At 37.9% G+C, this 25,514-nt stretch overlaps 1 protein-coding gene across 1 annotated transcript in view; it reads left to right on the top strand.

Annotated features, from left to right (window-relative positions):
* ITGB7 (integrin subunit beta 7) overlaps window positions 1-25,514 on the top strand; it is a 234,525-nt gene that overhangs the window by 190,930 nt on the left and 18,081 nt on the right. The window contains 2 exon segments of the mRNA XM_053708319.1: window positions 2,749-2,954; window positions 22,340-22,562. Of these exon segments, the coding sequence (XP_053564294.1) occupies window positions 2,749-2,954; window positions 22,340-22,562 (429 nt within the window).

Here is a 25,514-nt window from a genome sequence, read left to right on the forward strand (position 1 = left end):
ATACAACGCAAGGGCAAAGCATACTGAACAGAGGCCCTTTAAATAATAAGTGATGACATCACAATTCTGAGACTGCAACCTGTCTCACACGGATGATGTACACCAATCTGGCCATAAAAGGGCGTGCAGGAAATGAACAGCATCACACACTATGCACCAGAGTCAGCAAGAAAGGTGAGTAAAATGGCTGCCAGCAGCACATGGCAAACAAGCAGGGAAAAACCCTGACATAAAGTCCTCAAGAGACTTTCTCCTGTTGCCTACAGAGTGGCTTTGCCTAAGACCTTGCACATTCACCCAGTCTTTCATATCTCCTTGCTCAAACCCTACATCACAAATAGGTATACTCGACTGAGACATCCTCCTCCTCCACTCCTGATTCATGGCTAACCAGAGTATGAGGTTGCCAAAATCCTGGATTCCAGAATCAGGCACAGGCAGCTGCAATACCTCAAACACTGGAAGGGATACTCTGTGGCAGAATGTTCCTGGTTCCCTGCTGTTATGTGCATGTTCCATCTTTGGTCTCCAAGTTCCATGCTGCTCACCCTACGAAGTAGACTCTGGTTGAGTGGGGGGCTATGTCACGCCGCTCCCCGTTGTGCCACTCAGGCTGTTGCTAGGGACGTGGGGGTTACTGTGAGCATGCGGCGATGACATCATCACTGCACATCTATTCCCCTCTCAAGCCTGTTGGATCCTTTGAAGTCCTCCTTGGCGCAAATCAGCGCCTTTGTAAGTACCTGAATAACTTACATACACTGCCCAAGTATAGGACTAACTGTGTGTGCTCCTGGGTGTTACTTATTGCTGGATGTCCTTATTGTTACTGAACTCTGCCTGTCTGACCACTCTATTGTTTAACCTTGAACTTCTGGATTGCCTTTTTTTTTACTGAACTCTGCCTGTCTGACCATTTTACTGGTTTACCCCTGAACTGCCAAACTTCTGGATTACCTTTTGATGCTGACCTCTGCCTGGTCCTGACCATTCTACTGGTTTACCCCTGAACTGCTAAACTGCTGGATTACCCTTTGTTGCTGACCTCTGCCTGTTCCTAACCATTCTACTGGTTTACCTCTGAACTGCTAAACTGCTGGATTGCCTTTCTGTTGCCGAATTCTGCCTGCCTCTGACATTTCTCTGCCTTAACCTTATTGCTGTGAAAGACTACCCTGTTTGCTGTGAGTACTGCTTACCTCATTTCTTAAACTCACTTTGTTCTGGGATATTTCCTTATCCTTCCACTTGACACAGGGAAAAGAAGACTACTGGCCAAGTTTGGTCTGATAGGGAAATATCCCACGAGCATTACACTATGCACTTAGTTGATATTAAACTTTTATCTATTTCTTCTGCTTGTAGAGTCTCAGAACTTTCAGCTCTGCAGTGAAGAGCACTCCAGTGGCTCAATGTGTAAGGCAAACAGCCAGATACTGGAGGTTTCAGGTTCAACTCCAGGTACACCAAGGAGCAGAGTGTGCTCTGACACAGGTGCCATTGTTATGATATAATCAATTTTATGATCCCCCTTACCTCATTTTTTATGCGGATAAGGCAGTCCTCCATACAAAATTGGGATTTCTTCCTAAGGTGGTATCGGACCGCAATATTAATCAGGAAATTGTCGTTCCTTTGTTCTGTCTTAATTCTTCTTCTCAGAAGGAACGTTTGTTGCACAACCTGAATGTTGTGTGTGCCCTGAAGTTCTATCTGCAGGCATCTAGAGATTTTCGTCAATCTACTACCCTTTTTGTTGTATTCTCTGGTAAATGGAAGGCCAGAAGGCCACTTCTACTACTCTTTCCTTTTGGCTGACAAGTGTTATTCGGTTGGCTTATGAGAACAGCCTCCTGAGAGAGTCATGGCTCATTCCACTAGGGCTGTTTCGTCTTCCTAGGCCTTTAAAAATGAGGCCTCTGTGGAACAGATCGGCAAGGGGGTCACTTGGTCCTCGTTGCATAGGTTTTCCAAATTTTCCAAACTGAATGTTTTTGCCTCAGCTGAGGCTTCTTTTGGGAGGAAAGTTCTTCAAGCGGTGCTGCCTGTCTTGTTTCTCTCTCCCCTCCATTCTGTGTCCTCTAGCTTGGTTATTGGTTCCCACTAGTAATTGAATGGATTTGTGGACTCTCCATGCCATTGGAAAGAAAACACAATTTATGCTTACCTGATAAATTATTTTCTTTCCTGGCATGGAGAGTCCACGACCCGCCCTTAATTTAATTTTAAGACGGATTTTGTCTGGGGGTTTATGGGAAGTGGGAGTGATACTTAACAGCTTTGCTGGGGTGTTCTTTGCCTCCTCCTGGTGGCCGGGAGTTGAATTCCCACTAGTAATTGAATGGATTTGTGGACTCTCCATGCCAGGAAAGAAAATAATTTATCAGGTATGCATAAATTTTATTTTTTTTCTGACAAATGCAAAATTTTGATAAATTTTCCTTCCTAATGCATCATGTGACAGCCATCAACCAATCACAAAATGCATATACATATATAATGTGAATCTTGCACACGCTCAATAGGAGCAGGTGTCTTTAGAAAGTGTATTTAAAAAGAGTGTGCACATATAGATAATGGAAGTAAACTGTAAAGTTTAATTTTGACTTTACTATCCCTTTAAAGGTATGAGCTACCCATGTGCAATGCTTCATTGCTTTCAAATATTTTCTGTATTTTAAGTTTTTTTTATCATCATTACCCTGTCATGTGTACCGTAGGCTCTCTCTTTACTATTCTCTTTTGTAGCTGTTCTGAGGGCTATCGAGGAAAGCTTTGTGAGTGCCAGAGAGATGAGCAGGACACAATGCGTTGTTTGGGGAATGGTTCATTGCCGTGCAGTGGTCATGGAAAGTGTGTGTGCGGACGCTGTGAATGTTACCCAAATATGCATGGAGCCCAATGTCAGTGCGATGATACCAGCTGTGAAAGACACGAAGGACAGCTGTGTGGAGGTAATTACATAGAAAATCCCCCCATAAAGAAATACTAATCCCCCATTCCAACCCATGTGAGATGCTATTGTATGTTAGGGAGATTTTTAGATTATTTTCTAAGCCATTCCAATCCCTTAGAAAAGCAAACTCCCTCAAATTATGTCTACAATATAGATACAGATTTTGTTAAAAGCAATTTCATCTCAACTACGTTATTGTTAATATATAGTTCATTAATTATATCAGTTTGATTCTTTGAATATGGCAATATTAGTAAAATAAATAGAAAGATATTCTATTTACAATCTTTAATGTTCAAGCAAAGAAAAATGTAGGCAGTATCGCTACTGGCACCCTGAAGTGAGATGTAGTCCATTCTGTGCCGTGCCTGGAGTAGCTGTTGGGATTAACGTTGCTTCATGGTTGGGGTGCACTAAAGGTGCTGCGGTAGTGCTAAACATAGCACAGACTGTGAAACCTGTTAGAAAGATAGCGCTATTTGTGACCCCAATGTTGGAAATTACCTTGCAGCAGAAAGTGCATCAAAAGTGGAGCAGGAAGTTTTAAAAGGCCTCTGAAATTGTTACTTGGCTCTTGGTTATTTGCAAAGATCATGCTCCTGACCATTTTATCCTATAATAACCTTGGCATATTCTTTTAAAAACTTTGCCTTTTGCCTGCCCCCTTGTTGAGTTCTGGAGTGATAACTTGGCTGCTGACCCATGGAACTGTTCTTTATATTGTTCCTCTGGTAACTCACAACCCGGTTTCAAACTGATCTCCTGGCTCTTGACCTAGGTTTGTATCCTGACAATTAACAATTCTCCTGCATTCTCCTCTGGTGCTGTCACCTGGTAGACAAATGCTTATATAACTTCTACCTCTGGCTTGTAAGGTCATTTTTATTGCCATTACATAATAACCAAGGTATTATGAATTCAGCAGAGATAACAAGCATTATTGGTACTTTGTCTCAGGAACTTAATGCATTAACGTTTTTTCTGCTCACAGTTAAATTTTAATTACATTTCTACAAAGAGTAGAGGGGTTACATGCACAGGCAAAAGCTACCGCTGGAACTTCTGCCACTGCAATTCTTACAGTATCATCTGCCTCTGCAGAGCCTAGCCAGTCAACTTATTCAGGCTTGCAGCAATTTGGGTTAAAGCTTTTTCTGAGCCAAGCCTACTATTGCTAGAGAAGTTTGGAGGTGACACAAAGCAGTTTTGCTCCTTTACCACAACCTGACAGATTCTGTTTTTAGTCTAATACCTATGCTACAGACTTTGTCAAAGCATTGCATATGGAGAGCCTCAATTTGGGATCATAAGACAGTGAACTACTTAAAGGGAAAGTCAAGTCCAAAAAAAACTTTCATGATTTAAATAGGGCATGCAATTTGAAACAATTTCCCAGTTTACTTTTATCACCAATTTTGCTTTGTTCTCTTGGTATTCTTAGTTGAAAGCTAAACCTAGGAGGTTCATATGCTAATTTCTTAGACCTTGAAGACTGCCTCTAATCTGGATACATTTTGACCACTAGAGGGCATTAGTTCACATGTTTCATATAGATAACATTGAGCCCATGCACGTAAAGTGACCTAGGAGTGAGCACTGATTGGCTAAACTGCATGTCTGTCAAAAGAACTGAAATAAGGAGGCAGTCAGCAGAGTCTTAGATACAAGATAATTACAGAGGTAAAACGTGTATTATTATAACTGTGTTGGATATGCAAAACTGGGGAATGGGTAATAAAGGGAATATCTTTCTTTTTAAACAACAACAATTCTGGTGTTGACTGTCCCTTTAATACTTGTGACTCTTTTTGGTAATGCTATGAGTGATTTATATAATGACCCTAATTAAGCCTCTTTTGCTCAATCTGCTTTAAGAGTCGTGTGTCAGGGAAAAAAAACCTGTGAAGAACTCAGTATATAACATTAGCCAAACTGCCAGCAACACCAACTGGAATGTTCATATTTTACTATAATAATAGGGAGCAAGATCCACCTAGACATAACTATAGCTCCCATAGAGCATTTAACCAAAGAGAATACTCTCCCTCCCCGGCATGGAACACAGATTAACGATTCACATATGGAAATCCCAACAACCAACAAAATAATCGTAGACATTTCAGTGAAAGATATGATGGAGACTTGTACACTCCTAGGAGTCACCACAAATCACACTATCACTTTAATTCAGATTATCAGAACCAATATGGGGGTGGGAGTCACAATAACAGACACCACCAAGGGCACAGAAAACCATCCCAAAACAATAGCGCTGCGGAATCTGTTGGCGCTCTACAAATAACTGATAATAATAATAATAATAATAGGGATGGACCCAATGATGGAATTAAAAATAGGGCTATACCCCAGTCTGATTTAAGACAATTCCCTAGCAATAGGATTATGACTCAAGCTAATAATGAGAATATACAAGCTTCCACCTCAGAACATACTTTTTTAGGGGCATACCACATGACTACCAAGGAGTTAGATAGAACATCCCTAAAAAGAAAGAACTCGAACACAGAAGATCTCCAGAACCCCATCGAAAAAAGAAAAACCATAGAGGAAAGAGAGGGGGAAGGAGAATAAACAAAGATAAAATCAAATCCACTAATATGTTGGATGAGAAAGTTCCAACTAAAGGGATATACAATTTAAGCTCAACAGCACTTTCAAATAAGGAAAATTCCATTTTAAGTTATGGTTTATCATTTGCTCCATCAAAAGGTCTTAACAAATTCGACACGTTTGTTAACGTTAAAGAATTTGTCAGAAAGCTAACATTAAAAAGACATTTTATGAAAACACCGCTTGAGTATAATCAACGGGCTTCAAGGTCAGAGACCAGTACACATTCTAATTCAGACATATACCAGCATTCAGATCTAAAACCTAGATCAACCTTTTACCCTATTACCAGCAAGGGTAACGCTATTGAATCGTTTGAAACCATTGTATGCAGTGACTTATGAAACATCAACAAGAGTAAGCTAAATAAGCATAAACATAATCTCTCCAAATCACAAATGCAAACCATCCAAACCCTAGAGAAGAACAAAGACCTTGTCATTAAACCAGCTGACAAGGGTGGTGGTATTGTAATCCTGAATAAGGAAGACTATAACTCAGAATGCAACAGAATCCTATCAGATAAAGACACCTATGAAGTCTTGAGAAACAACCCTGTAGTGGGTTACAAAAGAGAACTGGATCGGATCTTGGGCGAAGCAAGTAATAAAGATATATTAAATGGTAAAGAATTCCGGTATATAGGGGTGGAACATCCTATCACCCCAGTCTTTTATTACCTCCCCAAGATCCACAAATTGCTCCATAACCCTCCGGGGAGACCGATCATCTCCGGAATCAGATCCCTCTCAAGCAATTTATCTGAATATCTGGATAAAAACCTCCAGAAATATGTGACCAATTTACCGTCATATATAAGAAACTTTACTCAGGTCCTCAACATTTTGGAAAGAATGGAGTGGGTCGAGGAATACATGTTGGTTACATGTGATGTAACCTCCCTCTACACAAGTATACCACACGAGGGAGGTTTGGCAGCTGTGGAATATTTCCTTAACAAGGATCCCACTGTACCAGAACCACAGAAAAAGTTCATCTTGGACGGCATTAGTTACATCCTAACCCATAATTATTTCTATCATGATGGGAAATTCTACAAACAACTGTGTGGCACAGCCATGGGGACCAGGTTCGCGCCCAGCTATGCAAACCTATACATGGGCAAATGGGAACTCGTTTTTTGGGAGTCATGCCCAGCGGGCACGGACCTGGTCTCATATCACAGATATATAGACGATATCCTCATGATTTGGAAGGGCTCCAGAGAGGACCTAGAATATACCATCAAAGTGATGAATAACAATATACACAATCTGCGGTTCACTTATGAAATCAGCAGTACAGAAATAACATTCTTGGATTTGAAAATAGAAGTTAAAAATGGGAGATTAGAGACCTCAACATTTTTCAAACCAGTGGACTGCAACAACTACATCCACAGTGACAGTTGCCATTACTCCAAATGGAAACAAAATATTCCTAAAGGGCAGTTACTCAGACTCAAGAAGAACTGTTCTGATTCTGATCGATGGGAGAAACAGGCATTGGTCCTGAAGGAACGTTTTCTGGATAGAGGCTACAAAGAAGACAAACTGAATAAGGACATCGAAGAAGTCAGAGGAAGGGATTGAAAAGATCTACTCAAATATAAAGACAAGACAATTAACAACATCTATGATGAAAACACTGTGAACGTTCCATTTATCACTGAATACAGTGAGAACAGACGTATCATAGAGAAAATAATCGAAAAACACTGTTCATTACTGAGAAATGATGACATCATAGGAGAGACATTAACCACAAAAACAAGATTCATCGCAAAACAGAAAATCTGAAGAGCATACTATCCCCAAGTATTCCCCGTATTAAGACAACAAGGGTGAAAGATATATTTGGGAAAGACATAAAAGGCTTCTTCACATGCCCCAGCTGTAAAGCGTGTAAAAGGGGTCTGAAAATCAAGAATTTTACATCTCGCAACTCAAACACCAAATACAAAATCAAAGACCTAATAAGATGTAGTAGTAAAGGTGTTATCTGTGTAGTACAATGCAGTTGTGGACTACAATATGTTGGCCAGACATCGAGATGCCTGAAGGATAGAATCCGAGAACACCTACTTCAGGTTGAACATGGCAACACCGACACTGCATTGTATAGGCATCTCACTATACATCATAAGGGCAACCAGAAGGATCTCAGATATTTTGGAATACAACTAGTTAAACCCAACTGGAGGGGTGGAAATTATGAGCAAAAATTACTCATAACCGAATCCAGATGGATATTCGATTTAGATTGTCTCTACCCAAAGGGATTAAATAATAAGGAAGACTTATCCCACTTACTAAATCTGAAACGATAAGATCCTACATAAACATAGACCATAATATTAGGACTATTCCAATATACACTTATTAATCTGATTTGATCGGATCTTATGTACACATACGTCACAATATAATTATTAAGGTTATTCCATCTTCTGTACATGTGAGCCTGTGAAATTAATTAAGTTTAAGTGTGCACCTATAAACCTATATTTATAATATCCATTTCATTTGAGCACGTCTCCCTTCTCACTTATGTATGTATCCACATTGAGCCAAATATGACCGGCTTAATATGTACATAAGCAATGGTTCTGTTAGTTTCATATCAACGTTTTATAATGTTATTTCCACATAAATTTTATGTATAACAAAATAAGTTATTCTCACAGACATCATTCTTGTAAACCAAAGTGCCACTTTTTACAAACGATAAACATATGGTATTCGTTATCTGAGATTGTATACCAAAAAAACAGAAGTACACATCATATCCGTTTCCGGTATGGCGTAAACACAGAAGTAACAACACTTCCGGGGGGCCTAAAGGAGCATTTGAGAGATATTCTCATTATGACCTCCAAAAAAAAATAATCTGATACACTATTTTATACACAGATCTATACACACCAATTTTAGAATATGGCATAATGGTAGTATACAAATGGCAGATTGGAAGTACAATAAATACTGTCAGACGAGATACCATAACATCCGGTATACAATATCCGGTTTGAAAAAAACGGACATTTTGGCGCCAAAACGCAAATATTGCGATTGGCCACTCATAGATATATAAGGAGCATATTCACCAGACCATACTATAGTCTTGAAAAAGGCCCAATACCGGGCCAAAACGCGTTGACATTACATGGTGAGCTCTATTTTAATTATTTTAAATTTGTTCTAAACAATACTGTGCTAAGATCTGAGGATCTTCTATAAATTTACAAGGATTCTTCAGATTATTATCTGAACCCAGGAATTTATTGTTGCTCATTTGGATTCTTTAATTCATATATAGGCACTCTTTTTACACTCGATTGACTCACACCACCATATTTTTGTATTTTTTCACGATCACTCATTTTTATATATACATTTTTTCCACTTTTTATCCATTTTTCACTATTTTTTGGCCAATTTTTACACTATTTTTAGATATACCACTATTTGGAGGACCGTATTTATTTCACCTGATGAACTATTGCACTCAATGAACTATTATATATGATTTTTTTCCTCATTTTTTTCAGCACTGCTACTCATCATTTGTTGATATCCATTTGTTGATATTTATTACAAATTATTGATAGATATTCTCATTGTTCTTAAGTGTTTTTAGTGTTTTTAATATTTTGTCATGGATCCATGCGCTTGTTTGTGATAATAAATGTTATACAATTTTAAGTAAGACAAGATCTTATATTAATTATTGTGGTTATATTTATCTTTGTGGACATATACGCTACGCATTTGTTTATGACTATTTGTGTCTGATTAATTCTCAGTAGACGTTCTAATTTTCAGTGAGACGTTATATATGTCCTATTTCTAGCATCTTTGTTGTATACCACATACATCAATTAGTCCTTGCCAACTATAGGCGCTCCTTCAGAATTCACTTTCAATGTTCAGGCTTTCCTTGACCAATTCTATTTGAGCCTTTTAGAGACTTTAAAGCTGATCTTGCACACGTAGGCCCACTGAATTAAAAAGCATAATTTCTCTAGTGATATATATATATATATATACTGTATATACTATATATATAAATATATACTATATATATATATATATATATATATATATACAGGTATATATATATATATATATATATATATATATATATATATATATATATATGTGTGTGTGTATATATATATATATATATATATATATATATATATATATATATATATATATATATATTGTAACAAGTAGAATGTAAATGCAACTAGTACAAGTACAAGCTCCCTGGATGTGAGTGCGCACAAACTCAGTTAAATATATAATTGAATTGGATATGTAAGTACAATGGATACAGAGTCAAATATTAAAGCATGGAATGCACACTCACTTATATAATTGTGTGAGGAGAGACTGGAGCTGTTTGGCATATCCAAAACAACTATTTGTATGTAGGTAAGTGCATCCAAAAATAAGTCTCTATTATATCTGATTTGTTCAGTTAAAATGATATTATTAGTATACAATACATATTCAGAGTGTCAATATAAATGTCAATATAACAGTGGTAAAATGACTGCTCCTGAATGAAAAAGGAAAAACTATATAAGTGGGTGCAAAGGAGTATAAATGGTAGGACACAACAAACCGGCTGCTGTAAGTTACCTACCAGTGGGCGGGAGAACCCTTTCTAGGTAATCCCTTAATAAATAAAAATAAGTGTAAGAAGGGGTACTAGAAGGAATACTGAGCTTGTTAGTGTGCCCCCTCAAAAAGTATTAGCGAAAATTATTACGAAAACCCATAGATAAAATAGTTTTGCAACGCAAAAACAAAGGTGATTACCATATAAGTGAGAGATTTAAAGGACCAGTCAACACTGTAGATTTGTATAATCAACAAATGCATGATAAGAAGACAATGCAATAGCACTTAGTCTGAACTTTAAATGAGTAGTAGATTTTTGTTAAATAAATTGTAAAGTTATGTCTATTTCCACTCCCCCTGTATCATGTGACAGCCATCAGCCAATCACAAATGCATATACGTATATGCTGTGAATTCTTGCACATGCTCAGTAGGAGTTGGTGACTCAAAAAGTGTAAATATAAAAATACTGTGCACATTTTGTTTATGGAAGTAAATTGGAAAGTTATTTAAAATTGCATGCTGTATCTGAATCATGAAGTTTAATTTTGACTTGAGTGTCCCTTTAAGGGAAAAAAATTCTCAAAGAAATTATTGTAAAAAATACAAATAATATCTGAGGTGTTAGGTCTGAAAGTCCTGAATAAATTGAAACGTATTAGTCTTTGTATTAGCTGTAAAAAGTCTGTATGTTACTTTGTAGAAATCATAAAAATGTGTATCCAATAAAGCTTGTATTTCCTACTTACAAGACACACCCTCAATCATATGAGGTAAGTGTAGGGCGTAAAACGAATGCAGTTCACAGAGTAATATCACTGCATCTGGCGAGTCTGCTTCATATAGCGAATTCCACCTCTAGATCATCAGGTTGAAGTCCACCCAATTTGGAACAAGGGTATGGTTCCCAAAAGGAGTCTGGAGTTCCCAAAAGAAGGCAAAGACTCTTTCCTGCAGGGTTCTTTAAGCTAATATTCACCCCAACAGTATACTTATATTTTGCTCTAGATTGCCTGCAGACCCGTGTCCTACCATTCCACTGTCTTCAGGTTAGCACTGCAGGTTTAACTCCTGTCCAGTTAGCACAAGATAAGTGTTAGGTTTATTCAGTTTGCACTCTCCTTTGAAGTCTTAGTTTTTCCAAGGGAGAAATTCTTTGTGTACAGAGGGAGGGGCAGTGCAAAGTGAGAGCAGCACTGCCCCTCCCTCTGTACACGAAGAATTTCTCAAGCGCAGATTTCCTTCTAGTACCCCTTCTTACACACATATATATATATATATATATCAAGCATGGTAGCCTAAACTTATGTTTTTATTGTAGAAAGGCTGGCAAATTCCTGCACTACTGTCCCATAAGAACTTTAAAACCTAAGAGAGATTAAGGAAGGTAATATTACCATTTCTTTATAGTGGCCCACCAAGACTGTAAAAACATAATTTATGTAAGAACTTACCTGATAAATTAATTTCTTTCATATTGGCAAGAGTCCATAAGCTAGTGACGTATGGGATATACATTCCTACCAGGAGGGGGCAAAGTTTCCCAAACCTCAAAATGCCTATAAATACACCTCTCACCACACCCACAACTCAATTTTAACAAATAGCCAAGTAGTGAGGTGATAACAAAAGGAGTAAAAAAGCAAACAAAAAGAGGAACTGGAAATATAATTGTGCTTTTATACAAAAAAAAACAACATAAAAATGGTGGACCTCATGGCTAATGTGAAAGAAATTAATTTATAAGGTAAGTTCTTACATAAATTATGTTTTCTTTCATGTAATTGGCAAGAGTCCATGAGCTAGTGACGTATGGGATAGAAATACCCAAGATGTGGAAGTCCACAGAAGAGTCACTAGAGAGGGAGGGATAAAATAACAGCTATTTCCACTGAGAAATTAAATCCACATAAAAAAAAACTTAAATCAAAAGCAGTAGAATCAAACTGAGACAGCTGCCTGCAGAACTTTTCTAACAGACTGCTTCAGAAGAAGCAACATTCATCAAAATTGTTAAAACAATAAAAGTATGCAAAGAAGACCAAATTACTGCTTTGCAAATTGATCAACCAAAGCTTCATTCTGAAAGAGCCCAAAAATGGGGACTGACCTTAGTAGAATGAGCTGTAAATCTCTGAGGTGGAGCCTGCCCTGCCACTAAATAAGCCTTGAGAAACAAAAACTTTAACCAGGATGCCAAAGAAATGGCATAGGCTTTCTAACCTTTTCCAGAAAAACAACAAATAGACTAGAAGTCTTCTGAAATCCTAGTAACCTCGATATAGAATTATAAAGCTCTTACCACATCAAAAGGAAAAAGAAAAATAACTCTCAAAGAATTATTTAGGATTAGGACACAAAGAAGAAACAACAATTTCTCTACTTATGTTGTTCAAATTCACAACCTTAGGAAGAGAAAAAAGAAAAGAAAAAAAGTCCACAAAACAACTTATCTAGATAAAATAATCAGATAAGGAGACACACAAGAGAGGGCTGAAAAATCAGAAACTCTTCTAGCAGAAGAGATAGCAAAGAAAAACAACACTTTCCAAGAAAGTAAATAATCCTCAAAGAAAATATAAGATCAAAAGAAAGAGCCTACAAAATCCTTAAACCAAATTAAGACTCCAAAATTGAGAAATTAATAACTTAACAGGCTTGATACAAACCAGAGCCTGAACAAAACAGTGCATATCAGGAAGTTAAGCAATCTTTCTAAGAAATAAACAGAAAGAACAGACATTTGACCCTTCAAAAAATATGTAGACAAACATAATCCAAACCATCCTGAAGAAACTGAAAAATCCTTGGAATTCTAAAAGAATGCCAAGAGAATTTATGAAAAGAACACAATAAAATATAGGTTTTCCAAACCTGATAATACATGAAACAGACTTATAAGCCTGCAACATAGTGAAAAAAAAAACTAAGTCAGAGAAACCTTTATGACTAAACACTAATCAATTTCCATACCTACAAATGAATAATTTGATATCCGGATGGAAAAACGGCCCTTGAAACAAGAGGGCTAGCCAAAGCGGCAAAGGATGGTAACTGGACATCCGGACAAGATCCACATACCCAACCTGTGAGGCCATGTAGATGCTATTAGAAACACATGAGACTGTTCCAATATGATCTTGGAAGAAAAAAAACAGAGGCAGAAACATGTAGCCAGGTTGCAAAACCAAGACACTGCTAATGCATCCACCATCTCCACCTGGGGATCCCTGGACCTGAAAAGGTACCTTGGAAACTGAGAAAACACATCTGTATAAAGATACCACTCTCCCAGACGTAGAGTCTGACGGCTGAGATAATCCACCACCCAAGATATGAATCGTAGAGATTAGACAGGAGATGAATTCCACCTAAGAACGTATTCAAGATACTTCTTAATTGCTAAGGAACTGTGAGTCCCTATTTATTGACATATGCCACAGTTGTAATATTGTCTGTCTGAAAACAAAATGAAAAGTTCTTGTAAAAGAGGCCAACCCTGAAAGAGCTCTGAAAATAGCACAGAGTTCTAAAATATCGATTGGTAACCTCGCCTCTTGAGGTTTCCAAACCCTGTCCCTCAGACTTGTATCCAATAAGAATACAATCCAGGAAGGACGAACAAAAGGAGGCCCCCTGAAAAAAACTATGATAATCTAATCACCAAATCAGAGAGAGTTGAGTGTTGGAATTTAAGAATATCAACTGTGATATCTGAAAACAATCCCTGTACCGTTGATTCAGTATACAAAGCTAAAGTGGTCTCAGATGAAAAACGAGAAAAGGAACTACGTCCAATGCTGCAGTTATGAGACCTAAAACTTCCATGCACATAGCCACTGAAAGGAATGTTCTAGACTGTAAGTTTAGACAGGCTAATGCCAATTACAATTGACTCTTGTCCGATAAAGACAAATTCATGAACACTGAATCCATCTAGAAACCCCAAAAAAGGTGACCCTTGTGTGAGGAATCATGAAACTCTTCGGTATATTAAATCCTCTAACCATGTCTAGAAGAAACAAAACTAGTTGATTCATGAGAGATTCTAAAAAAACTAAAATTTAAGCTAATACCAAGATACCATCCAAATAAGGAAGCACCACAATACCCTACTGTCTGAATACAGAAAGAAGGGCACCAAGAACCTTTGAAAAGATTTATAAAGCTGTCGCTAGACCAAATGGAAAAGCGACAAATTGGTAAATCTTACCTAAAAAAGAGACTCTCAGAAACTAAAAGTAGTCTGAATGAAATGTCCTGTAAAATTGAGTGGACATGAAATGACCTTGCTGATCAAAAGGCATAATAGTCCTTATAGTCGCCAACTTGAAAGTTGAGACTCTTACAAAACAATATAACGTTTTCAGATCCAAGATTGGACTGAATAAACCTTTCTTCTTTGGGATAAAGAATAGAATTGAATAGAAACCCAAACCCTGTTCCTGCTAAAGAACTGGTATAACTGGTATAATCACTCCTGAAAAAAAATTCAGAGTATACTAAGAAAGAAAGAATCTTCCCATAGAAGGTCTCATTCTAAAAAACTATTCAAAACCCTAAGAATAATATAGATTTTGGACTGAGTTTCCAAAAAAAATTTAATCTGCTCCCCACCAGAAGGACTGGTTTGAGAACCGCACCTTCATGCAGTCTTAATAACTAGTAATTATATAGCATTTTTCTCCCAGAAGGATACAAAAAAAATGCTTTTTCAGGGCTTGCACTCAGAGTAAACCAAATCAGCAGCTGATAAAAATAGTTATTATTATACAAATAAATGTTACACAGTAAATTGACCACAAAAGGTCTAAGGGCTGTATTAACCTTGCTGGGATATGAAACTATAACCCTTGGATCTAGAAAAAGCGTTGTAGTCAGGACATTCACCAACTGATCTACATTACTAGACTAAAGTAGGGCCGAAAAAACTCTAGACCTCCAGAAATAGTGGAGATAATTGAAATCAAACAAATTATTATCCTAACAAGATAGAGATAATAAAATATATTTAAAACCATAATAATAGATATAGTAAACATAACAAAATTAATACATCTGAAGTAAATAAACAGTTATATACTTGAGAATCTGAAACTGCTTATGCTAACTGTTCAACAAAAGGTTGAGAGAACAGTAATGCCAGCCACAGATAAGGCTGAGCTACAAATATATACAGTACATGAATATGCTCTTCTAAGGTTATATTCAAACACTAAAGAATCCTAAAACTAAGTACCAATTTCCATAGAAATAGTAGTACAGTCCCAAAAGGGAATCAGGATAACCATTCTCTAGAATATATTACAGATAGTATATTGAATAGGAAAAAAACCTCAGTAGCAAAATAAAATCTTAAAATCCAAATTTAAAAAGGATTAATAACATACAGCTAGATTACGAGTTTTGCGTTATGGCTCATAACGCTGCTTTTTCACTACCGCTGCTATTATGAGTCTTGTAGGTATAGGTGTACCGTCACGCAACGTAACTAGCGCACCTTTCAAAAAGTCCTTTTTCAATGGGACTTCCATATAGCGCCGGTATTAAGAGTTTGCCTGTCTGGCCAAAAAGTGAGCGGTACAGCCTATAACTACAAGACCTGTACCGCCACCTGAAAGTCAGTAGTTATGAGTTTTACGCTACAAAGCTGTACCATAAAACTCATAACTAAAGTGTTACAAAGTACACTAACACCCATAAACTACCTATTAACCCCTAAACCGAGGCCTTCCCGCATCACAAACACTAAAATAAAATTATTAACCCCTAATCTGCTGCTCCGGACATCGCCGCCACTATAATAAACATATTAACCCCTAAACCGCCGCACTCTCGCATCGCAAACACTAGTTAAATATTATTAACCCCTAATCTGCTGCCCCAATGTCGTCGCCACCTACATACACTTATTAACCCCTAATCTGCTGTCCCTAACATCGCAGCAACCTACATTACTGTTATTAACCTCTAATCTGCTGCCCCCAAAATCGCCGCCACCTAACTACACTTATTAACCCCTAATCTTCTGCCCCCAATGTCGCTGCCACTATACTAAAGTTATTAACCCCTAAACCTAACCCTAAGTTTAACCCTAACATAACCCTAACCTGAACACCCACTAATTTTAACCTAATTAAAATAATTCCAAATAAAAATTACAATTAATACCTAAATTATCCCTATTTAAAGCTAAATAAATACTTACCTGTAAAATAAAACCTAAGATAGCTACAATATAACTAATAGTTATATTGTATCTAGCTTATGTTTTATTTTTATTTTACAGGTAAGTTTGTATTTATTTTAACTAGGTTGATTAGTTAGTAACTATTTACTAACTACCTAGTAAAAATAAATACAAATTTACCTGTGAAATAAAACCTAACCTGTCTTACATTTAAACCTAACATTACATTAAAATTAAATAAATTACATTAATGAAATACAATTAACTAAATTACAAAAAAATAACACACTGTTACACAAAATAAAAAATAAATTATCAAATATTTAAACTAATTACACCTAATCTAATAGCCCTATCAAAATAAATAAGCCCCCCTTCCAAATAATAAAACCCCTAGCCTACACTAAACTGCCAAGTAAACAGTAACAGTAAAACCCACCACCCACACAACCAACCCCTCAAATAAAATCCTATCTAAATGAACCTAAGCTCCCCATTGCCCTGAAAAGAGCATATGGATGGGCATTTAGCTCTTTTACATTGCCCAAAACCCTAAGCTAAAAATAAAACCCACCCGGGAGAAGTCTTCATCCAAGCGGCAAGACGTTGTCCTCCAGGCAGGCAAAAGTCATCATCCAGACGGCATCTTCTATCTTCATCCTTCCATCCAAGATGGCGTCCCTTGAATTCCGATTGGCTGATAGAATTCTATCAGCCAATAGGAATTAAAGGGTAAAAAATCCTATTGACTGATGCAATCAGCCAATAGGATTGAGCTTCAATCCTATTGGCTGACCCAATCAGCCAATGGGATTGAGCATGCATTCTATTGGCTGATTGGAACAGGATTTTTACCCTTTAATTCCTATTGGCTGATAGAATTCTATCAGCCAATCGGAATTCAAGGGACGCCATCTTGGATGATGTCCCTTAAAGGGAACCTTCAGTGTACGGCTGGGACCATATGAAGAGGATGCTCCACACCGGGTGTCTTGAAGATGGAGCTGCTCCGCATCGGAAGGATGAAGATAGAAGATGCAGTCTGGATGAAGACTTCTGCCCGCCTGGAGGACGACTTCTTGCCGCTTGGATGAAGACTTCTCCCGGCTTCGTTGAGGACTTCATGCCGCTTGGATGAAGACTTCTCCCGGCTGGATGAGGATGGATGTCCGGTTATTTTTAGCTTAGGGTTTTGGACAATGTAAAAGAGCTAAATGCCCTTTTAAGGGCAATGTCCATCCAAGTGCTCTTTTCAGGGTAATGGTGAGCTTAGGTTTATTTAGATAGGATTTTATTTGGGGTGTTGGTTGTGTGGATGGTGGGTTTTACTGTTGGGGGGTGTTTGTATTGAACTGATTTATTTGGGGCAATGCCCCGCAAAAGTCCCTTTTAAGGGCTATTGGCAGTTTAGTGTAGGCTAGGGGTTTTATTATTTTGGGGGGCTTTTTTATTGTGATAGGGCTATTAGATTAGGTGTAATTAGTTTAAATATTTGATAATTTCTTTTTTATATTGTGTAACTTAGTGGGTTTTTTTGTAATTTAGTTAATTGTATTTCATTAATGTAATTTATTTAATTTTAGTGTAATGTTAGGTAACTGTAAGACAGGCTAGGTTTTATTTCACTGGTAAATTTGTATTTATTTTTACTAGGTAGTTAGTAAATAGTTAATAACTATTTACTAACTAGTCTACCTAGTTAAAATAAATACAAATTTACCTGTGAAATAAACATTAAACATAAGCTAGATACAATATAACTATTAGTTATATTGTAGCTAGCTTAGGTTTTATTTTACAGGTAAGTATTTATTTAGTTTTAAATAGGAATAATTTAGGTATTAATTGTAATTTTTATTTGGAATTATTTTAATTAGGTTAAAGTTACTGAGTGTTAGGGTTAGGGTTATGTTAGGGTTAGGGTTAGGTTTAGGGGTTAATAACTTTAGTATAGTGGCAGCGACATTGGGGGCAGCAAATTAGGGGTTAATAAGTGTAGTTCGGTGGGGGCGATTTTCGGGGAAGCAGATTAGGGGTTAATAACAGTAGGTTGTAGGTTTCAGTGATGTTAGGGACAGCAGATTAGTGGGTAATAAGTGTATGTAGGTGGCAGCGACATTGGGGCTCCAGATTATGGGTTAATAAGTGTAATGTAGGTGGCGGTGATGTTAGGGGCAGCAGATTAGGGGTTAATAAGTGTATGTAGGTGGCGGTGACATTGGGGCAGCAGATTAGGGGTTAATAAGTGTAATGTTGGTGGAGGTAATGTTAGGGGCAGCAGATTAGGGGTGTTCAGACTCGGGGTTTATGTTAGGGTCTTAGGTTTAAACATACATTTTCTTTCCCCATAGACATCAATGGGGCTGCATTATGGAGCTTTACGCTCCATGATTGCAGGTGTTAGGCTTTTTTTTAGCCGGCTCTCCCCATTGATGTCTATGAGGAAATCGTGCACGAGCACGTAACAGCAGCTCAAAGCAGCATTGGTATTTGTGTGCGGTATGGAGCGTAATGCAGCCATATTGCCGTTTTTTTGCAAACCTGTAATAGCAGCGGTATTAAAGGTGAGTGGTGGAAATAACTTGCAAGTTATTAGCGAGCCAGCCATAACGCAAAACTCGTAATCTGTCTGATAGTTAATAGGAGGACTAGGCTCCTAAAAGCTAGATATAACAAAGTTTCCTTAACAAAGAACAAAAAAATGTTCAAATGAAAAATAAGGAGGATTTTTAATAAAACTGTCTGATACAGGGTCCTTTGAGCCAAGGAAACCTTCATCAGTAGAATAAACTTAAAGGGCCATAATACCCAAATGTTAAAACACTTGAAAGTGATGCAGTATAGCTGTAAAAAGCTGACTAGAAAATATCACCTGAACAACCCTATGCAAAAAAGAAAGATATTTTACCTCAAAAGTTTCTCAGTAGCCACATCCCATTGTAAAGGACTTCTAAGCAGCATATCAGTATGTCTGTCCCGGGACAGCCGAAGGGATGAGCCTTCTGCACTCTCATGTTATTTCCCTATTCAGTGTAAGGAAGTTTACAATGAAATCTCATGAGAGTTAAGTGAAATCTCATGAGATCACAGTAAAAGAGTTCATGACATAAGCACTGCTGATGCTGATTGGCTGCTGTTCATTTCTTCATTTTTTATTTTATTTTTACCTGCAGCTGGGCTACAGCTGAGTATAACTTTTTACACAGAACTTACTCTGCTGAGCTGAGGAAATTGTGAGGTAAAATATCTTCCTTTTTTACATAGAGATGCTCAGGTGATATTTTCCTGTCAGCTTTTTACAGTTATACTGCACCAGTTTCAAGTGATTTAGCTTATGAGTATTATGTCCCTTTAAGTATGCTGTCGGTCAGAACAAAATTAATGAAATCTTAATAATTTTAAAAAGACGTAAGTTTACTTAAAGGCATAATAGCAGGCATAACCTTTTATGATAATAGCAATAACATATGATATTTGCAGAGGAAATCAAGTACATGAACTGAGAAAGTAAAAACAGTAAATGTCATTGTACATATAGAAACATGAATAATTTAAAATAAATAAATGCCACATAATGGAGCTGAATAAAATAACAACAGCTTAATAATGAGAAAGAAAACACACTTAGCTTTGATGAATTGTGTTTCAGGGCATCATAGTTTCTACGATAACATCAGAGTCAGGATCATAATGAGACATCTCGCAAAATGTAACAGAAAAAGAAAAGTAACATTAGGCAAAATATTCAATTTACACAATGTAACAGTTTCAGTAGATAGGAAAACAAAGATAGTTTTCTTTAATTATTTTTTAAAAACAAAAAACAAAATAAAAAAGCAGGCATAATAGTTTTCAAAAATCATGAAAACAGTGAGCAATAGATGAAGAGGGGTAAAATAACAAAATTTTGGCGCCAAGAATGACGCATTATGCAAAAGGAAAAAAAATAAATTGGTGCAAAACCAACACCAGGAAATTACGCAACTCGCGTCATAACAAATGCAACTTTGCGCTAAAACAACTAGTGTCAAAAAAGATGCAGGAAATGACAAAATTTGCGGCAAAATAAAAAAATTTTTTGCGCCAACGATGATGCAATAAATAACAGCATTTTTGCATCCTCGTGAGCTTAGAATTTCCTGCGAAAAAAAATAAAAAACAAGTCAAATTAGAAAAAAGACTGAAACCCCAGGTAAGAAAAAAAGTTTAAATAAACTTCCCAAACATGAAACCTATACTGAAACTGTTTAGACTGCAAAGGGAAATATACATAGACCTGACTCATGGCAAATATAAGTAAAATACATATATTTAAAACTTTATATAAATACATAAAGCACCAAACCATAGCTGAGAGTGTCTTAAATAAAGATATAGCCAAACCAGTACTGAAAACCATCAGCAGAGGTAATGGTATATAAGAGTATATCATCGATCTGAAAAGGGAGGTAGGAGATGAATACCTACGACAGATAACAGAGAACCCTTGAAAAGATTTTCCGTGAGAGAAACTATAAAATCAATAGGCGATACTCCCTTCACATCCCTCTGATAAACGCTCTGACAAAGCGCTTATCATAGAAGAAATCATAAAAAACAAGCACAAATTTACTTCACCACCTCCATAGGAGGCAAAGTTTGTAAAACAGAGTTGTGGGTGTGATGAGGGGTGTATTTATAGGCATTTTGAGGTTTGGGAAACTTTGCACCCTCCTGGTAGGAATGTATTTCCCATACATCATTAGCTCATGGACTCTTGCCAATTACATGAAAGAAAACACAATAATAAATTATGGGACGAAAATACAATAAAATTCACTGCTGTTCATCTAATTGTGGTTGATGATATCACCGCCTCCCGTTCGCTGGCACTGTGGGCTCTGGACATAAAGAGACTTTGCAGTTTGATATTCTGGCTTCATCTCTGTTTCCATTGATTCTGGACCTACCAATGCTCAGACAGCACAATCCTATAATAAAATGGAGCACTGACAACACCAATTTGCTCCTGTCCTCTTTCAACTCCTGCTTTGTAAATCTGCTGTATTATTAAATTTCCACCAAGGTATACATGACTCTGTTTGTGAGCAGTATCAGGACTTTTGTGATGTTTTTGAGAAGAAAGAGGCAAACCAACTTCCCCCGTCTATATGATTGCTCCATTGATTTGGTAACAAGTGCACTGATTCTTTTTGGAAAAGCTTTTCCGTTGTCTGGTCTTAAACTGCAACATCTGAAGAAGTATATTGATGAAAAATTAGCCAAGGGATTTATTTAATCATCTGTTTCCAGCTGGTGCTAGGATATTTTGGTATTTTTTCTAAATGGATAAAGGATGAAGCTTCAGAAGGTGCTGGCACCTCCTGTTAAGCCTTTATAAATGTTTATCAATTAGTCACAAGCTTATGGTATATAGTTTGTATTCTTGTGTGCATAAGATGTGTAGCCTTTTTTTCATATACAGGTACCTTCTATTTTTGATTTCTTTAATTGTTTGCTTCATGGTCCAAGAGTGACCCCATTTCTTTTCAAAGCCTTCCACAGTTACAGGATGAGGAAGATGCCTTTATAGAAATGGGTGCACAGCATAATGCTTTAACTTGGACACATGAACTACTTTATGTAAAAGATAACTAGAAGGTATATCTAAAGGAACAGCAACTGGATTCACAAAATGAGTAATTTTAAAGGGACTCTTAAAGTGTGGGCTAAATGTCCTAGATGGAGAGGTCAACTTCAAATTAGTAAAGCCAAGCTTGTCACTACATTCTTAGGAAGGAGCAGAACAACAGGACTGTTCTGCAAAAAAAAAAAAAATCTAGTGTGTTTACATACATTTATTTTTCTAAATGAATACAGTTAGTGATGCTATTTCTAATGTTTGTTATGGCACATTACTATTACAAACTAACATTATCCTTTGTCATTCAGGTATATCCAGGGGTGTTTGCAAATGTGGGAAATGTGAATGCAATTCCAACTACACCGGAGACGCATGCAGTTGCAGTCTGGATACAAGTGCATGCAAAACTGACGGTCAAATCTGCAGTGGACATGGACAATGCATGTGCAATAAATGTGTCTGTTATTCAGGCTACTTCAATAAGCTGTGTAGTGAGTGCCCTGGATGCCAGAACACCTGTCAGAAGTACAGGTGAGTCTACATTATAATATGAGCTACATTTTTATACTACTTGGCCAGAAATACTTTTGGGTGGACCAAAATCTTCTGTTATTGAGAGATTCAAATGATTATGTCATCTAAATTACTTAGATTGATGACCATAAAGAATCTTTTACAAACCTAAATCTTTCTCATTAAAGGGACATGAAACCTAATTTTCCTTCTTAATACAAGGAGAGTCCACGGCTTCATTCCTTAGTGTTGGGAAATACTGAACCTGGCCACCAGGAGGAGGCAAAGACACCCCAGCCAAAGGCTTAAATACCTCTCCCACTTCCCCCATCCCCCAGACATTCTTTGCCTTTCTTCACAGGAGGTTAGCAGAGAAGTGTCAAAAGATACGGAGTCGTTCCTTATGAAGGGTATCTACCCTTTGAAATGGAACTGGAGTTTTAAGTAGTCTTGTCAGCCTCTCAATGAGAGGATTGATGAAAGTTAGGGTCTGGAGATGCAGGGAGAGTCTTTCTGCGAACCCATCCAGTCCTGTATTAACAGCTCCTAAGCAATCAGTGTTGACGAGTTTCACTGCCTGCTTCCATCACTCAAGTCCATGTCAGGAGCGATGCTGCAAGACTGTCAAACTTGAGAAGCCGTGTTCCTGTTCCACGGCATAGATTCCGGTAATATTGTTCCATTTTTTATACACATATGATAATGCAAGAAGACAGGGTCACAGTGTGGTTCCTTTTATTTGTATGGAACCAAGGGTTAATATCTCCGGGAGGGGATTTTTGAACAGGGGTGATTTATCACATAATTTGTTTGTTGTTATGTTTATGCTGCGACATATGTTGGAACGTACAGGTTTTGACTTTCGTTTTGGATAGATGCGCAGCCTGTTAGGCTTGGCGCGCTTTTTACTATAGCAGGGGCGGTCCTGCATGGCGCACCACGTGACCGGGTGTGGTCATTCTGATTTCCTTATCTTCCTGACCGTGCGGTTTACTGGAGACAAAGCAAGTTTTCTCTGTTGGGAAATAGGAGGTGGTGAGTGCCCCAGCCATTGAGGGTATAAAGGTGCCATTTATATGTTTTCTATAGTCCGATTTCTAAGCGCAAGCTATGGAGGACTCTAATATGTTAGAGGGTACTCCCTCTTTACCTAAGTCTAATGCCTGTCTATATTGTGAGGAGGCTACGGTATACCCGCCTGCTCAATTATGTTCCACATGCCTCGATAAGGTAATGTTATCAAAGAAAGTCAATATGTTTATTACCACTGAGCCGTCCACCTCTGAGGAGTCTGCATCCCGTGAGGTGCGCACCCTACAGTCATCTCCTATTACACATGCAGCTTCCCATGGCACTCCTAATCCTCCATCTGGAGGGGCCTTTTACCGCCAGACTTTACTGAACAGTTACAAACGGCAGTGTCTGCGGCCTTCAGTGCTTTACCTCGCCCTGCTAAGCGCAAGCAAAAGGTTAAATATTGCTATCCTTCCCAAGGGTCATCTGCTAGCTTATTGGAGTTATCCGATACCAAATTATCCATTGATGAAGATGTCTCTGATACTTCAGAGGATGCTCTTTCTGGGTTGGAATCTGATGCCTCTAAACCTCCAGCTGCGGAGGAACTAGACTTCAGATATAGGATTGAACATTTACGCTTTCTGCAAAAGGAAGTTTTGGCTACTTTAGAGGTTCCAGAGCCTAAACTGCCCGGGGAACCTTGTATTCCTAAATTAGATCTACAAGGTCAGTGTTGTTCCACAGACTTTCCCGGTTCCCGTTAAGATGGCGAACATTATTAAGAATGATAGGGAGAAACTTGGTTCTTCTTTTTCCCCTTCTTCTTCCTTTAATAAATTGTTCCCGGTTCCGAACTCTCAATTGGAGTTGTGGGGTTCTGTCCCTAAGGTGGATGGCACTATCTCCATACTTGCTAAGCGCACTACTATCCCTCTTCAGGATAGTTCGTCATTTTAAGAGCCCATGGATAAGAAGTTAGAAACTATGTTAAGAAAGATGTTTCAACATACAGGATATTTGTTTCAACCGGCAGCGGCTATTGCTGCGGTTGCTGGATCGGTGACCTATTTTTTGCGAATCCTTATCTGAGTTGATCAAGGTGGGCGGTCCCCTCAACGTGATTCAGGAAAGAATTAAGGCCTTGAGAGTGGCTAATTCTTTTATTTGTGATGAAAATAGGCAGATTATTCATCTGAATGCCAAGGCTTCAGGTTTTTCTGTTCTAGCCCATGGGGCACTCTGGCTGAAGTCTTGGTCTGCTGACATGACTTCGAAATCTAGACTTCTTTCCCTTCTATTTAAGGGAAAGATTCTTTTTGGTCCAGGCCTGGACTCAATCATCTCCACGGTTACTGGAGGCAAAGGTGCCTTTTTACCGCAGGATAAGAAGAACAAACTTAAGGGACAAAGTTCTAATTTTTGTTCCTTTCGTTCGGATACATCCCAATGTCAGCAATCCTCCATAAAGTCTGAACAATCCAAGGGGACTTGGAAGCTGGCTCAGTGCTGGAATAAATCCAAGCAGAACAAAAACTCAGCTGAAACAAAGTCGGCATGAAGGGGTGCCCCCGATCTGGATCTGGTAGGGGGCCGACTGTCACTCATTTTGGAAGCTTGGTTTGGGGACATGCAAGACCCATGGGCCCTGAAAGTCATTGCTCGGGATACAGGATAGGTTTCCAATTCCTACGGTTTGCGTTCCTGGATCAGCACTTCCAGTTTATCGCACTTCTGTTTGGTCTAGCTACTGCTCTAAGAGTTTTTACGAAAGTTCTAGGGGCTCTGCTTGCAGTGGTCAGGACCAGAGGTATAGCTGTAGCGCCATACTTGGACAATATTCTGGTTCAAGCACAATCCTGTCGTCTGGCAGAAGACCATTCAAAAGCTCTCCTATATCTTCTTCGATCTCATGGATGGAAGATAAACTTAGAGAAGAGTTGGGTGGAGGTCCAC

The sequence above is a fragment of the Bombina bombina genome, chromosome 3, assembly GCF_027579735.1.
Source record: "Bombina bombina isolate aBomBom1 chromosome 3, aBomBom1.pri, whole genome shotgun sequence".
In the NCBI taxonomy this organism is placed as follows: Eukaryota; Metazoa; Chordata; class Amphibia; order Anura; family Bombinatoridae; genus Bombina; species Bombina bombina.